A 17894-nucleotide genomic window follows, 5' to 3' on the forward strand; every position below is an offset into this window, starting at 1 on the left:
TTCTCAATGCTTTTAAAGTCCATGCCACCTTTAAATAAGCTTACAAATCCTAAGCTTAAAATATTAAAATAATGGCAGATTTGGGGGAAACATTTGCTTAAAAAGAATGTAAGCCTTGACTGTTCTTACTTGCTGGAATCTTCTGCCTCCCAGCCTCAGTGGCATGGAAAAGAGAACTAAACGTGGGCCATGCTAAGCACACTGCTATTGCTTTCATAGTCACAAATGGAAACAAAACAAAACAAAACAAAAAACAGCCTTGCAAATGTATTCTGATGAAAGGAGTGACATTCAAAGTCCACTCCTTTGTTTTGGGGTAAACAGGGGAAATCTTCTACGCAAAAATTCTTCAGAGTGATTTTTCTGGAAGTTATTTTGGCAACTGAAACTTGAATTCCAAACACTCGCCAGAGATCTTCTGGCAAAGATTGGATGTAGGTGACAAAAGGATCGATCCCTCAAAGGCTCCCAGAGGATCTTTAGCTGCAAACTGGGAAGCTCTCACCCAAATTTACTTTTCAGACGGATTAAATTTTCCCCCTACCTGGATTCATCATCAGAAATCTGTTTTTTGAGAACTTTAGTAAGTCAGAAAATTAAGAGACATGTTTGGTACAGCTTAAGGGATATTAGGAAAGCAGACTCTGGCACCAGATTGGGTTTGAATCCTGGCTCTTCCAGTGATTAGCTGGGTGCCCTAGGGCAAGCCTGAGACCTTTCTGTGCCTCTGAGCTTTACCTGGAAAATATGGAAAGTACTACATGTAACTACTTCAGATGACTGTTTTGAGTACTACGTGAGGTAATACATGTAAAGCATCAGAACAATGCCCGGCAAGTACCAAGCACTTGAGAAAGTTAGTCTTATTGGTACAGCTGGACTTACGGATCAAGTAATGATGTTGCGTTTACCCCCTGGATATTTCGGTTCTTTTCAGATAAAAACCTCCAAATAAAGCTTGCAAACATGTTATGCTTCGTTGAGTGTTTGCGAGTTTAAAGTAGCTGTTTTTGCCCTTATTGTCTCAGAAGCAATGCAACATTATCCTTCAGGTTATAAGTCTTCCTAAGCACTTTTACTTCTGACATGACTAAAAAGGCCTAACAGGACATAACGTAGCATAAATAATCACTGTTTATTTCCTTCCACAGTTTGGTTTCAATTTTTAACATTAAACTCTTCAATTCATCTGGAATGTATTTTAATGTAAAGTATAAACTTGGGATTTAAAACAGGGTTATTGAAACATTAGCCAATGGTTCCAAAGATTTTTCGTGGGTAAGCCAACTTTCCCCCACTGACTTGAAATCAATCACACAGCCAAATCTTACGTGTGCTTATTACAACAGTTGTCTATTTATTGTTGTTCTCCTACTGGAACTAAGTTTCACAAAGAAAGGGAGCTGGTTACTTGGGTTCATCGTTGGATCACCAGAGTACTGCTTGGATGAGAGGAAGACAAAAGGCTTTCATCCCGTTTTAATTTTATTATTATTATTATTATTATTATTATTATTATTATTTTTGTTTTTAGGGAGAAAGAGAGCGTGCAAGCAGGGGAGAAGGGCAGAGGGAGAGAGCAAGAGAATCTGAAGCAGGCTCCACCCCCAGGTGGGGCTCACTCTAACGACCCTGAGATCATGATGTGAGCCAAAATCAAGAGTCACATGCTCAACGGACTGAACCATTCAGGCGCCCCAAGGCTCTCCTCTTTTGACCCCTCAGTGTGATTACCACCTTACTGATTTCTAAGGACAAGCAAATGCTACATTATCGAAACAAATCTGAACTGATCACTGGTACTATTTCTTTCAGTGAGCTGGTGGTTTTCATTTGCTAATCAGACCGAAGACTTCAAACATTTGGTTTTAAGTGACAGTGTTTGTAATTCTGGAGAAAAAAGAAAAAAAAAAAAAACAAAAAAACACAGAATTTGGTCATAGCCATTCTAGTTTCATAAAACAAACAGGGAAGTTTTCCATATTTTTCTGTGCTTTGAAGTAGCACTAGAAAGCACAGGAAATACCTGCTCTTTTCAGATCTGACAGAAATGACTGATAAATAGGTCTAGAATTTGCATTTTTGAGGAGGAATCTTTCTTTTAGTCTGATTTTTGCCCATTTTAGCCATTTAGAGTCAATTTTTGAAGAATTTATTTTTGGTCATTCATTTTACAGATTGAATTTATGGTCATAGGGTTAAAAATATTATTCTTTTCAAATATTGTTTTTTAAAAAAATTCCCTCTGCATCTGTGGTTATATACCTTTTTTTTTTTTTTTAACCTGTGACTCTGGATCACATTATGGTTGGATTTTTAAAAAAATCAATTTGAATATTTGTCTTTTAACAGAGTAGGGTAGTTATATTGCGTGGTAATGAATATGTTCAGTTTCAATTTAAACTATACTCTGCTTTTTAATGCCTCCAAATTGTTTTCTCCTTACCACTCTCCCGGTCCCTTAGCCATATTAAAAGGTCTCCCCCAACTCTTGGCCAATCAAGAAACTTTCCGTCCCATTTCTACACTAGCCCTGCTTCACTCACAGCTTTCTTCATTTCTCTCATTTCTTATTTCTTTACAGAAGCCAATAGTAAGATAGCATGGAGTCTCCTGGCACTCCTATATCTTCCTTCTGCCTGCCAAACTGTCGAAGCATTTTTATAATTGTAGGTCCCTGTTATTATTAGTCTGTTACATTCATTTTTTGAGGGATCCTTTATCGTTAGCATAACGACGGCTTACCACTTTATGGATAACTGTTATTCATAGTTCATTCCATACCGCTTAAGAAAAATTCTATTACGATTCTTCCCTTCATTGAGTTTAATTTATTCTAATTACTTGTTTGGCTCTAGCATGTCTTTGCATTTCTGTTTGTTTTTGAGGACAAGTACACAAGTGGGATGTTTTGCAAGTCGTTCAATGTCAAAGATGATCTTTTTGTGCCCTTTCAATGAAAGCAGTGACGCCCCAGCTGGCTGTAGAATTGGAATAACAGCACTCTCCCGCTAACGTCTAATGTGATGCGCCACTGCTTTCCTCACACAAAGTTGGTAGGTGACTGGGTACAAATTTATTCTCCTTTTGTGGACATCTTCTCCTTCACCCCACCGTCTCCCATCCCCACACATCGGGATGCTTACAGTTTATTCCTTTTTTAAGTATAACAATTATGTCAGAATACATTTAATAGAGGATATTTCATCATTATTCTTTTTGTTAATAACTGCTTTGCTGAGATATAATTCATATAGCATGAAATATCTTCATTATTTTTTGCCAGCCACCTCTGAGCCCTTTGATGTGAAGATTCACGATTCCCTTCAGCCAAAGTGGGATCTGAACGTGTGAAGTTTATTTATTTATTTATTTATTTTTAATTTTTTTTTTTTTAACGTTTATTTATTTTTGGGACAGAGAGAGACAGAGCATGAACGGGGGAGGGGCAGAGAGAGAGGGAGACACAGAATCGGAAGCAGGCTCCAGGCTCTGAGCCATCAGCCCAGAGCCCGACGCGGGGCTCGAACTCGCGGACTGGGAGATCGTGACCTGAGCTGAAGTCGGACGCTCAACCGACTAAGCCACCCAGGCGCCCCTGAACGTGTGAAGTTTAATATGTAAGCTCAGGCTACCCTCTTGAACCAGAAGCCTACCCACTACCATCCTGAAGCTGACTGTTGCTGCCACACTGCCATTCCTCCCTTCTGTTCCCCAGGCTCCACCTTGGAACAGGCATTACGTTCTTTATACTCTGGCTTTCTCATCAGATTCCTCTTTTTCCTCCATGGTTTTGCCTGGTCCAATCCTCAGCCCTCCTCTCTTCTCATTCTACATACTCCTGCTGGCTCCAACTATGGTCTCTATCAGTGATTCTCAAGCCCCACCCTGAATACTGTTTATGTAGAAACTTTCTCCCATCAGCAACATGTCATTAAGCATGCTGACTCTCAACTACAGGGATATCCTGAAATCTCAGGAGTGGCATTTATAGCTTGAAGAAACACTTCTCCTGCCCAGCACCTGAGACACATCTGTTCCATCTCTGGTGACCAGCACCATCATCTGCTGAGCTGTCCACTCCAGAAGCCTGCACGTCATTGCCGTTGGACATGAGGACGGAAATGGTGTCTCATCTAGTTTGCTACCATTCGTCAGGATGCGCCAGATAAGACTTCTGGTTCAAGATGGTAACCTGAGCTTATATATTAAACTTCACACATTCCCCACAACCTGAGCTAAAGGGAATCATGAATTCTCACACCAAAGGGCTCAGGAGTGGCCAGCAAAAAAATAAAAAAATAATAATAATAATAACAACAACAACAACAATAAAGAGTGCCTAATACATAGCACAACAAGTATTTGTTGAAGCAATAAATTCAATCAATCGCTAAGTTCTATGGTTTCCAATTCATTTTCTTCCCGCGCATCCCCTTCTTTTCATCCACAGTCAGCACTTTAGTTAAAATCACTATTACTGTCTGCTTTGTTTACTGCTGAGTCTGCCAGCCTCCCGTCCTGCTTGTCCCAACCCATTTTCCATGCCACAGCCTCTTATCTTCCTCACAGGTCAGTTCTTATCATCCCTCCACTAAGTCCTTTTAAAATCAAATCTGAATTTCTCAACATGACCCACAAGTGTCTAATGCCCTTGACTTTGTACATAGCATTCCTACTACTTGGGAGAATAACTCCAGTGTCATTGTAAGGAGAACTTCTTGAGGTACCAAAGCTGAATTAAACACTTGTCTGATGTGCTCCCCCAAACAGTCTATATTTCCCCTACAACTGCATCGATTCTGTGTTGTAATTGTCTGTTTCTTGTCTATCTCGTCAATTACGGTAGAAATTTTGATGGGTGGGCCACTGTCCTTTACACTGTATTTCAGTGCCCTGCATGGTTCCCGGCAGAGAGTAGGCATTTGATGGGCATCTGGTGAATGAATACATTTTCATATACCACAAGTGACCATGCAAGCAGACAACTTTGGAATTCTATCATTGGCAGAGGGGTTCTGAATCAGTGGAGATCCGTAAACAGGCATTAACAGTGCATGAACATCACAGAATGGTACCCAACATTTTATGTGTATATACATTTGTTGAGGGTAATTTTTAGACTGTCTAAACAGTCAATAATCCTAAAAATTTAAGAAATGCTTGATTAGAAAGGACTCTTCTGAAGTGTATTACAAACTAGCAAAACCAAAATGTAGATACATACATACAACACACATATACACACAGGGATTGCCCTAACGCTACCCAGCCTTAAGGTAAACCTTTTACTGAAAACAGACAAGGTCAGAGAGTCGAGGGCTGCAATCCCTGAAGAAAAAGAGATGCCACCAAAGAACTGAGGCAGGACAGAGAGAAAAAAGGAACTTCTGTCTCCGTGACAATTTTACACGGGGTCCTCATGCAGTCAGTGTGTGAAAGGGTGGTTTCCATGCAAAGGGTATCAAAGTCTGAAGAGATCTGTATAATTTTGAAAATTGAAAACTTTCTGAGCTTGCCATGATGCTGCTCAACTTCAGGGAAGTTGGTCTTTTCAGTTCTGGCCGGTGACTTCCCTATCTAGACTCTGACCTTCAACAAAAGGCAAGAGAAAAGGAAGAGGAAGGCAGTGGGCTAGGCTTATGACAAGGGAGGCGCAGGAAGGGGGGGGAGGTCAAACCCTCATCACATCTCAGGTGACCCTCTTTCCCTGGCTCACTCTACTCCTCCACTCATAGTACAGTTTACGTACTTGCCGAATTGCAGGAATCTTGACAACGTATCAGGCACTTTGGTCAAATGATAAAATGTACTAAGTTCTGAAAAACACAGGCAGTTTTGAAAGTTCTAGGGTTTCCTTTTTTCTTAATAAATGCTGACCATGTGCATCCTCCCCTGAATTAATTAAACATTTAATATGGGGCGCCTGGGTGGCTCAGTCGGTTAAGCGTCCGACCTCGGCTCAGGTCATGATCTCGCGGCTTGTGAGTTCGAGCCCCGCATCGGGCTCTGTGCTGACAGCTCAGAGCCTGGAGCCTACTTCCGACTCTGTGTCTCCCTTTCTCTCTGCCCCTCCCCCGCTCATGCTCTGCCTCTCTCTGTCTCAAAAATAAATAAAACATTAAAAAAAAAAATCTGAAAAAAAAAAAAAGAAAGGGAACATGATCTTTCTTTTTTTGCTAAGTTTTCGTATCAGCATACTGCCTGGTTTGCTTTAGAAAATGTTAACCTCGGTCTGAGATGTTACTAATCCACAAAGGTAGGACAGGTGGTTCGGAGTGGTGACAGGCTTGATTACTTTGTGTTTCAATGCCAGCTGGCCTAACTTCCACCACTGCAGAGTCCGCAGGGTAGTTACTGATCTTACGTCTAAGATGTCTCTAGGTGTGAAACAAACCTCACTTACAACAGATGGAAACTGGACCCTGTCCTCATTAGCAGCATCTTTCATCCAAAGGAAATGAAAGCCCGTTTGGTGAATTGGGTCCAAAGGCCTGGCGAATTCTCTTGACCAGTTAATTAGCATCTAGGTAATCAGGAATGGTCCACACTACCTGTCTAGCAATTCAGCCCCGGGATCACTTAACAACACACAAGAACAGCTCTCGTGATGCACACACATGGGAGCCTCATGAATTTATTATACATACTATTGATCCACTAGTGCCTAATTCTGCTGCAGAACTCCAACTGTGTAAATGGACAAAATCGTGAATGCTACAAAAATAGTTTTTCAAACCCAAGTTTGTAAAACAGCCTTTAAGATTCTACATTCAACTATTCTATCTGGACTTTTTGTGAGGTTTTAATCTACTCACAAAAATGTATTACTTTAAATAATAGTGACAAGTGAGGATGGCTCTGGGTAAATTCCTGATACGTTTATGGGGAAACTTAGTGATCAGTTATTCTGGCTGGAAGCCGGGGTGAAAGGGGAAGTAGAGAAGAAAGGGGAAAAATTATAATTTAGTGAAGTCCCACCCGACAGTGTAATATTTGATGCCATATTCACTTAAAAAAACCAACGAAAAAACAAACCTCCGGGACTCACTTCAGAGTTGTAACGGGTTTTGCCCTGATATCCTTCTTAGCAAGAAATGGCGGTTAACGATTTATTGAAATCTGGTCTAAGCTCCGTTATATTCATAGATGAGCTGAACGTGTCACTGAGAACTGGGCTGTGCTGTTTCCGGAGCGGTGTGTGGGATCTGAAACCTTTTCAAATGCTACTGGGACTGTTGTGAGGAAAGAGAGAAAGATGAGAACGGAAGAAAACACTTCTATAACCTCGTCCATTGCCTGCTCTACGTGCATTCTTATCCTTAATCTTGTCGACCTCATTGCGTCTTCTATCTTCTCTAGGTTTCGCTGCTGCAAGAGAGACCCAGGTTAGGAAGCGTGACTTGAGAATGATGCCAGGATCAATGTTGACAATGAGATGAGAGCCAGAGCGAAGCCAGAAGAGGCCGAGAAGCCAGGACTGGAAATGAGTTGTCAGAGATGCTCATAATGAGGCATCTACAGTAGATATTCCACCCCTCCATACAGGGGTGAAATCTGCCAAACCGAACAAGTAATACTCACCCAGAAGAAAAGGGTCTACTCTCGCTGAGATCATTTAATTCGGTACTAAGTGAAATGTGCACATTATGAAGATGTTCTTAATACACTACTTCTGGGAAGAATTATTCTTGTGAAGTGTCGAATGGGAAGGAAGCATGAGGCATGGCGACATGGATGTGCATCACCTGGGACATCCAGCAGTCTGCTCCCACAGATGCCCTCAAGGTAATATTCACCTTGAGGGGCCTCACAGACTCTGACACCCGATCTCATGGACTGGACCCAGGAATGCAGACTCATGCTAACAAAACTCACAAGACACAGATGTATTAAAAAAAAAAAAAAAAAAAAGAAGAAGAAGGCGACTTTATTATTTACAGTGAACAACAGAACAATCAGGTGTACTGAATGTCCATCAGCCTGATAGTGAATTATCTCCTTGGGAAGGAAAATTTACCACAGGGAAGCGTGGTGGGCATGGAAGCAGAGCAAGTGGAGTTAATTACACAGGATTCCAGCACCAAATGGCATAAGGCTCTGCAGCTCTCTACAAGAGGGTTACCCACCTGCCAGGCAGGCTGGATGCTTGCCTCAGCCTGGCAGGTGCCACTGCTCAGAAGGTGCTTTGCTGGGTATCACCACAATTAAATTGATCGGTTTTCTTTTTCTCTGCTTGAGAGACAGAGAAAATGCTCATCTGATGAAGATTTTATATGTTTGGGCAGTTTTAAGATGTCAATACCCTCAAGTAGGGTATAGTCAAATTTTACTGTCCAAGGAGTCTTTATGTCTCTTAAGATCACAATGGCTCTCTTGGCTTTAATCTCTTAGATGTTCATTTCTTCGATTAATTTTCAGAGAGTATTTTCATTTCCCTGCTTTCTGAGATCAAGAGGGGCACCGCAAGGTGGACTCCACATTTGCCTACAGGTTCCACAAAGTGTCAGTTAAAGTCACATCAACCTGTACTCACTGTGCCAACCTTTATGCTCACTGCTGTGCCAGGTACAAAATAACATTCAAGACAGCCTCTAAGGAAATGTTGTATCCACTGGATGCCTACAACCTTTCTCTCTTTTTAAGGTACAAGAAATATAAAGATAAACACAACATTGTCTTGTTCCCTTTAAGTCTTGCAAAGGAACAAGATACGTGTGTTTAAAAAAAAAAAAAAAAAAAAAAAGGAGGTGCTGTGCCAAGTGGTATAAAGCATGGCAGAGGGAGTCCTTTTATATTTATGGGCAGAGACAGAAGCCACATCTTTCTGTAAGTCTGATTAAAAAAAAAAACCAAATAACACTGATGATTACTTTAAACATTTAACAACAGTGAAGCATGAAATAGATAGAAGTTCCTTCCTTTCTACTTCTCCACCCCTGTTCTACCTCTCAAGGTTGCCCCCAGTAGTTCGGTGAATACTCTTCCAGATCTTTTTCTACGTATATGAAACACACACACACACGCACACACACACACACACACACACATGCACGCACACGCTTCAGCAGCCCCAAACACACATATTTATATACATAAACATAAATTTATATATTATATCAACATGCAAAATTTATATATTACACATTCCATTTATGTAATATATACACATATGTGAGATTGTAATATATATATTGTTTTATAACTTTTTCTACATTTCATTCTTTGTTGTCAGTTATAACATGTATTTTAAAAAGTACAAAAAATAAACATGCTGTTTAGAAACCAAACTACTCTGGTTGCTCCCACCAATTCAATAAACAGAAAATTCTCAGTGCCCCAGAAACCCCCTGTGTCCCCCCCCCCCATATCATCATGCTGAATCTTATGTTAATCATTTCCTAGCTTTCTGTATAGTCTCACTACCTATGAGGCAGGCAAAGCTCAAATTAGCCTGCATCAAATGCCCTCAGGGCAACAGCAGCTTCTGTTCTCTAAATCTCCATGGATTCTCACTGTTTCTTAGATTTCCTTTGATTTTCAGTCCTTTGCTGCTCTGAGGATGTTTTCTTATACATATTCAATAGTTGGGGTTGTTTTCAGCAAGAGGATTGTTCAAGTAATGTGATGGGCTGTATTTCCAGTAACAGAAATCTGTGTCACTTGTCAACTTCTTTCTGTGTTACAGTTATATGTATAAATGTAGAGTCTTACCTACTAGATCCTGACTCCTTGGGGGTTATGGGAGGCAAACGTTCTTAATCTGCCACGGCACACAACAGTGAAATATGCAGTCAATGCACAAAGAGTGAAGAGCAAAGGAACGGACATGAGAACGAATATGGAATTACACCTGTTCCGGAGGGGTTGCCATTTCCTTGTTTCGAAGGGAGAGGAGACGTGGATGCATAAAATGATCTGACATGAAACAACTTGAGGCAACAAGGCAATATTTTCAACGAAATCACCTCCGCTCACCAACGCGGGCAGTTTTCCAAGATACATTGTGAAGTGAAAGAAGAAAGTTGTAAGATGGTGTCTGTGTATAAGACAGATCTATCTCTATCTCCCACGTGTGTAAACAGGCATGTGTGTGAGTGTGTGCCCACACACATTCTTGTTTATGCCCAGAAATAAGGGCTGTGAGAGCAGGTAGCAGTGGTTACTTCTATGAACGGGGCCTGGGAAGCCAGGAGTTAACCTTTTCATTTTCAAGTATCCTATATAATCTTTTTACATGAAGCAATACATTATTTTTATAGTTAGGGGAGAAACTTTTAAATTCCATTCAAGGGGAAACATATCTGATGAGAGAGATCAAGAAGAAAAAACAGACAGGAAGACATAAATTATTGGGGATGGCTCCTTCAAAAAGGCAGGACCTGAAATGAGTCCCAGGCCCTGGCAGAGTTCACGCTGGGAGGATAGAGGTGAGGGAAAAGCAGGGCGACACGGACAAGAGCTGTGCGTGAGCGGATGTTAGGAAGAGACGAGAACGACACCTGAAGAGGGACCCCAAGGAAACTCCCCTGGCTCAGGTTAACTCCAGTGTATACCGAGGGGCGTGATGTCTAATCAGACACAACGGCATCAAACAGCATCAAATGGGCAACGTCATCAATATTAAGAGGTTATCACTGGTTTCATGGGAAACAGAAGTCATTACAGGGTACTTGACAAGGCAATAACAGAATACCAACCTCGTGGAGCACTGTGTGCAGAATGAAATCAAACGTGAAAAATCCCTAGTAATTTGTAAAGTGCTGCATCAGCAATGATAGGTTTGATTACGCAAGAGTTACATTTTGGGGAGGTTATCATGCTATTTTGGCACAGAATGTACCAAACAGGGGCAGAAAAACTCAGGGCCAGGAGATTCCTCAGCAACAGAATACACCTGTAAGAGCTCGTCCAGTTTTCACAACCTGAGACGTGCGCATAACGGCCCTGCCTCTCAGGTTTGTTGAAGATTAAGTGCACATAAAATGGCACGGTCACAATGTATTAGTTCGTTTCTTCTCAACGCTATCAGAGTCCAGATGTATGCTGATAAAAATAAAAACTGATGCCCTGGCCAAGGGAATGAAAAAGATAAAGCCTGAGACTTTTCTAAATAAATAATCAGTAAGGATCTATTTCTGGGATGCCGGGAATGACCGAGGAAAAGATGATTTCTAGCTATCCAGCAGGGGAGACTGGGGAAATGGTAATGTCCCTGAAAGAAATCTACCCAGATCTGCGATCCACAACATCTCTGGAGTCAGGACACTCCTATCACATGACTTTCACCTCCACTATCTGGTACTCCCGACCCATAACCCTCCCCACTGGGTTTGGGGCAACCTCCTTATGTTAGTATAAATAGATCGTGAAATATTTTAACATAAAAGTGTACTTATATCTATTTTATTTGGGGAAAAAATGTCCAGGATACATTAAAAACCTCAAGACAACGGAGACATGCAAAAGTCACTGATGACTCATCTATCGCAATGGGCAAAATTTAGCAGTACCTTATGACAAATCAAAATGAGCTCCGTGTTTGACTTCAAGGAAGAAAGATTCTAGATAAATAAAATATGTGACAGAATTAAACATCTTTGTTTTAAAATTATTTGTATCATCTGAAGACCTGAATCGCAAAATTATGAAACCAAAAAAAGTTCAATAAAAATTAATAAAATAAGTGATTCTTATTTACTGTGTTTTAAAAATTCCCTGCTTCTAAGGGGACTCTTGACTTCTGAGTTCCATGTTACAGCCCTGCACTGTGGTCTCGAAGTAGAGTTTATTACTGCTTTCCAGTATTCCAGAGGTCTCAGTTGGATACACTTTGTTGCCCAGCTCAAGGTCAAAAGCTCGAGGAATATTATATGACAGAAGACAAAAATTCCAAAAGCTTAAAAGTGCTCCTCTATCATGCTTCAGACTACTTTTCTGTAAGACCACATCTCTGCAGAAGAGGACAGAGTTGGCAATTGTGTAACTAAGCCTCCAGAACTAGTTACAACTCTGGAATGTGATCTGTGTTTTGCAATATACTTGTTCACCATCATATGAAAATCTTGGGAAATAATGTATCTTGTTTACCTGCTAGTTCCTGTCAGAGAATAACTCATTTAAAAGAATGTTAAGACAATTTCTACATACTTGACAAACTAAAGAGGGGGGGAGGAAGAGGAAGAGGAGGAGGAGGAGGAGGAGGAGGAGGAGGGGAAAAGAAATCTATTCTTGTTTCACAGTAAGATGGGAAGGGGAGGTAGGAGAGGATGCATACGAAACAAAACTGGCTCTGAGCAGCCGGCTGTTGAAGATGGGGGTGAGAACACAGAAGTCCACCCTCTAACTGTGCCCTCAGAATGAGCCTCCCCGAAATGCACCGCTGTGGCCTGTGCATTCTTTTGAGCTGAAGACAATCAGGGCCCACAAGAGTCAGGAAGAGCTTTTCACCTCCCGCTTAACTGCCTCTAACAATTTAAGTAGAGGGCCTGGTCCTGGAAGAGAATTACCACCAGAGATAACTACAGAGACCGGGAGCTAGGTGTGGTGAGCTGAGGGGAGCTGGCAAAGCCTGCTGGTTCGAAGTCCTCTCTGTGGTCCACTGGCTCTGGATGGCATGACGAACATTTGTTTACCAAATATCGGCTCTTCCCATCTCCCTGCGAAGTGTCTTCCTTCCCTCTGAAGCATCAGACTCCTGCCACCTTCTGTTTAGCTTGGGGTGGCATAGAAACCTCAGCTGCCTCTCATGTCTTTGTGGGGCTCCTGGACCTAGGCAATTAGGTTTGTCTTTCTCCTTTTAATCTCCTGTTAACCTTAAATCGATTTCATTAATAGACCAGTCTAAAGAACCCAGAAGGGTAGAGGCAAAAATTTTCCTCCCTGTACCTACTTTGTATGTGGAAAGGCTTCATAATAAAAAGTTTAAAAAAGGCACCCACCCAGTTTTTCAAGACTGTCTCCTAGCTCGGTGTCTACGGAGGACTATCACAGTTTTATGAACAGAACTACAAAAAAAAAAAAAAAAATACATCATCCTGAGAACACTGAGTTAAGATTTCTACAACTCCTGAGGCTTATGTTTGCCCAACAACAAAATTACTGCAGACAATAATCCTGATTATGCTCGTAACTCTTCTGTAAAGCAGTTTCACATACATGATCTCAACTGATCTTTAGAATAACACTGTGAGATACGGTGGGTAACATTCCAACTTATGAGAAAGAAATAAGAGGTTCAGAGAAATTAAGTGACATTCGTGCATGCATGCATGCATTCCACAAACATTTACTGAACACCTCGTATCTGTCAGGCAGATCTGTCCTGGTATTAGGAATTAAGAGACAAAGAAAACGTGAAAATGTGATTCCGTCTTTCTAGAGGTGCCTGGTCTAGTAGAGGGGAGAGATTTATAGACAGAATTACATGATGATGTGATGCATGGTACAATGCAGTGATTTTCAAAAACTTTAAACATGATCTGCACTAAGAGATGACATTTTATGTCACAACTCAGTGTATATGAACATATGTTGAAACGGACAAAAGTTTTATGAAATCACATGATGCATGTGGCATTTTCTAACCTACCCTGTTCAGCATCTTTTATAATAAAATGCTGGTCAAGACCTTTTACAATGATGTCATTATTCACTAGTGGGGTGTGACCTACAGTGCGCAGAAGAGCTATGATCAGAGTTCTGAGGTAATAATGCACGAGGAAACGCAAACTCTGTCCCAGGGAATGAGAACGAGCTTTCAAGAGGTTGGTGTCTGAGCACGCGTCAATATTAAAGTGGCAGAACTAGAACAAAAGTCTTGAGATGCTTTAATCACTTTGCTTTTGCAATAACTGCTGTTTTATGCTAGACACATACGAAGCAGCAACCGACTGTGAATCCAGATAAGCTACAGAAACAAGCTCTTTTCTTGAAGACGTGTCAGCAACCATTCATTCACATTTACCAAATCCTCGCTGCAGCATAGCACTTCCTGTAGCTTGGCTCACCCTGCTTCCTTCCATCTGTAAAACCATTACGAACGTTCTGAGACTATCAGGTTTATTTTATGACTAACAGTCCTAAATATCTGTCCTCTCAAAAATTCTCTAGAATCGGGGTGCCGGAGTGGCTCGGTTGGTTGGGCGACTGACTTCGGCTCAGGTCACGATCTCATAGTTTGTGAGTTCGAGCCCCGCGTTGGACTCTGTGCTGACAGCTCGGAGCCTGAAGCCTGCTTCGGATTCTGTGTCTCCCCCTCTCTCTACCCCTTCCCTGCTAAACTCTGTGTCTTTCTGTCTCTCTGTCTCTCAATAATAAATAAACGTTTAAAGAAATTAAAAAAAAAAGTGTAAAATCAGAAAGTGTCATTTTTATTAACTACTGGTCTATACCATGATTTTGTTCAGTGCTTTAATCCTCTATCTCAAGAGTCTCAAACTATTTGCTGTCAATGCAGGGCAGCCGTACCTGGTGTGCACAGACACTCAGTGAAGGAAAGAGGTAGCAAGCGAGAGCTGATGGCTCCGGGAGAACGAGTGTCTCCTGCTGCTGCCCTCTGCTGTCTAAGAAAGACAGGGGCAAGATCAGGGAGACCCATCAACTTGCTTTGCTTTGCCATTTCTTCCAATAGGAATGTTTCCTTTTTACGTAGGTGTTTTGAGGCTCTATTTGCCCAAGTGAACCAAAGATTCTTTTTGTGAACTTGACCTAGTCTCCTAAGTTCTTTGTGCCTTTTATCCATTAAGCAACAAAGAAAGAAAAGGTGCATTCCCACATCAGCATGTGATCAACTTACAATGGTACCACTATTCACTGCGTATTCAGTAAATATTCATCATGGACACTGATATTGACGCTGAATAGAAAATAAACAAAAGGAAGTAAGTGAACTGAGCTTCATGAGATGGAGGAACTACAGCTGTTTTTCATCCCTACTTCCCCAAGGGGGGAGATGCTTTGAATATCAAGGGTAAAAGATTTTGTTGGCTGAAGGTTGAAAAAACAGTATTCTTAATTAAAATCAAACCAAACCGAACCACCCCCAAAACACCAACCAGCATTTGTGCCTTTAATCATAGAATTGTAGGGTCTTAGTAAATGGAAAGTATTCTGGGCTATGCTTTATAGGTATTAACTCAGTAACAGAGGACTAGCCAGAAGGAAATGAGAATTCTACTTTTGAGAAAGTTACTGAAAAGCATAAGCCATTTATAAAGACATCCTGATCTTTGGATGAATCTCTTTGTTTGGAAGAGACACTTAGGCTTGATACCTTTGAATATTTTAAGGAAGTCTGAATAGGTCAATGAATTACAGTCTACAAGGTCTTAAAAAAAAGATTTTCATGTTTTAGACTACACAAAAGAGTTATTTCAAGAATACTCACTCTTTAATTTAGAGCACCAGGGATAGCATTTTCAAAAATCTGTAAATATTTAGTTGAGAATCAAATGATAAAATACTAAAACAATCAACTAAAGATTACGTAGCTAAAAATAATATAAAACAGACTCCTGACTTTTTAATCTGTAATTATTCTTTTACAGAAAGTAGAACTAGGGAATAAAAAAAAACTGGGCTCTATTTTGGGGATAAAGCTGAATTTCACCTAGAACAGAGGCTTGGTATGATTTTACTTCCTAAAATCTTTACTGCTCACTTCCAACTCTGAATGAAGCATCTCCAAATGACTGTGCTCCTCTAGGTGCCTCAAACTCCGTATGTCCAAAACGAAACTCTAATTTGCTACTTTTTCCTCCTGACAACCTTCCCAAACAAGCATTCTTCTTAATTCCAGTGACCTCTAAAATGGATATACACAAGAAAATCTGCTGGAAAGGAGAGCAATATAAAATAGTAGTATTTCTGTCCTGGATACATACTCAAAAGTATTTAACTATCGGGCTACCTGGGTGGCTCAGTCAATTAAGCTTCCTTCCGACTCTTGATTTTGGCTCAGGTCATGATCTCATGGTTTGTGAGTTCGAGCCCCGCACTGGGCTGTGTATTGACAGTGTGGAGCCTGCTTGGGATTCTCTCTCTTTCTGCCCCTCCCCAGCTCACGCACACACTCTCTCTCCCAAAATAAATAAATAAACTTAAAAAAAAAAAAAGAAAAGAAAGAAAAAGAGTAACCATTAAGGAGTATGTGATTAAAGAAAAAAAAAAAAGTTGAGACCACGAACCTAATCTAGACCTCCTCGCTGCCTTGAGACCATCTGTCATCTGTCTTCCCAGTGTGTGAATTCTCCATCCAAATCTCTTCTCCCCGTGTTTGTATTTCCAACGGTACTTAGACCGTTGACGCATTTTGCTTGGATTTCTGTGGTAGTTGTCAATCTTGTCTCGCTCCTTGCGATATCTTTTCCCAACTCACCCTTCACTCTGTCACCACAATTATCTTCACTAGTCAGATAATATCACTCATTAAAAAACCAGCAATGTCTACAAACACCTAACATAGTTTTCAGGGCTTTCTATTCTCTTATCTCCACCTAGGAAAGTAGTGTGCAAAAAAAAAAAAAAAAAAAAAAAAGCATGAATCTCAGAACTACATTTGAGTTTTGGTCCTGCCTTTTACAAGCTTTGTGAGTTTGGGGGAAATCACTTAGGTTTGCTGAGCTTTTATTTCCATCTTTGAGTAGTGCTAAAAATAGCTTACAAAACTGTCATGTAAATCAAATGAGATTATATATGGGCAGGAACTTATTAGCAGAGAGCCAGGCACACACTAACTGAGCACCGACTGTCTGACCCCCTACGAGCTCTGGGTTCGTTAGCTGCTACTGCCCTCTGCCTCATTCCCATTACACTTGCCCCCATGGTCCTGGCACGCGACACACCAGCCCCTCTGGAACATTTGCTTTCTCCAACATGCCATGCACTCCCAGCCGCCTGTGGGTCGGATTATACTATACTCACAGCCTCACATGCCCTTTGCTGCTTTCTCCAAGCGAAATTCTACCCAAGCCTCAAGGCCCAGCTCAGATGTCAACTCTTCCAGGAAGTCTTCCCTTTATTCCACCGATCAGAATTAACCACTTTTCCTTTGTGTTCTCCCTGCACACCGCTTGCAGCTTTACTTTAGTATTTATTTCGCTGACTCATACTAAACCATTATAATTATATTAAAAACAAAATTACATTTACCTACATGTTACCTGCATAAATTGTAAGCTTCTTGAAGACAGAAAGCATGCTTTTCTTCTTTTTATTCTCAGCAATTAACACCTTGTACAGGAACGATTTCATAAATGTCTGCTGACTGAATAAACAGATGTATCAAAGCATTTGCAAAAGGAGTAAATTTTTACCAGAACAAAACACCAACCACTTGGCCCAACTTTTGAAGTAATTTTTAAAAAACAACTTCTCCCTGAAAAATACACCATTCTTTAATCTTTACAATACATAAAATTTAAAATAACAAAGAAGTGACCTAAAAATGGTGCATTTTGATAGTGCGGACTCAATGCAAAAAACTTTATTTTCAAACTACCAAGCTGACTTTAAAAAATGATAATATCCATTATTATCCACTGACTACCAGTGAATATAACAGAGGACAGTGTTTCAATGAGGAAAATCCTGGTGCATTAATAAAATGGAATACTAGGCATCATTTTAAAATCATGTTTTCAAGTATTTAATCAGCTCACATTATAATGAGTGAAATAATCAGGACACAAGGTTGATCTCAATTTTGCAAGCGTGTATTTTATAGGAAGAAAGACTAAGGAAATACAGAAGATGTTAGTATGTGGCTATCTCTAAGTGGTGGGATTATAGGTGATCTTTATTTTTTGACCCTTATATTACCTGAATTTTCTAGAACATACACGATTGTTAGCAAAGTAATTTTGAAAAGACTGAATATAAAGAAATTCTAATTA

At 40.5% G+C, this 17894-nt stretch overlaps 1 protein-coding gene across 2 annotated transcripts in view; it reads right to left on the minus strand.

The window, feature by feature from the left end:
* The window catches only part of NSMCE2 (NSE2 (MMS21) homolog, SMC5-SMC6 complex SUMO ligase), a 216977-nt gene that overhangs the window by 102582 nt on the left and 96501 nt on the right, over nucleotides 1–17894 (minus strand). Inside the window, exon 5 of one of the 2 annotated variants that reach the window (XM_045453701.1) lies at nucleotides 7288–7371. The exons of the other annotated variant lie outside the window; for it this stretch is intronic. Within the exon in view, the coding sequence (XP_045309657.1) occupies nucleotides 7288–7371 (84 nt within the window). The remainder of the gene's footprint in view (nucleotides 1–7287; nucleotides 7372–17894) is intronic. 2 annotated transcript variants of the gene reach the window in all.

Source organism: Leopardus geoffroyi, chromosome C3, assembly GCF_018350155.1.
Source record: "Leopardus geoffroyi isolate Oge1 chromosome C3, O.geoffroyi_Oge1_pat1.0, whole genome shotgun sequence".
Taxonomy (NCBI): Eukaryota; Metazoa; Chordata; class Mammalia; order Carnivora; family Felidae; genus Leopardus; species Leopardus geoffroyi.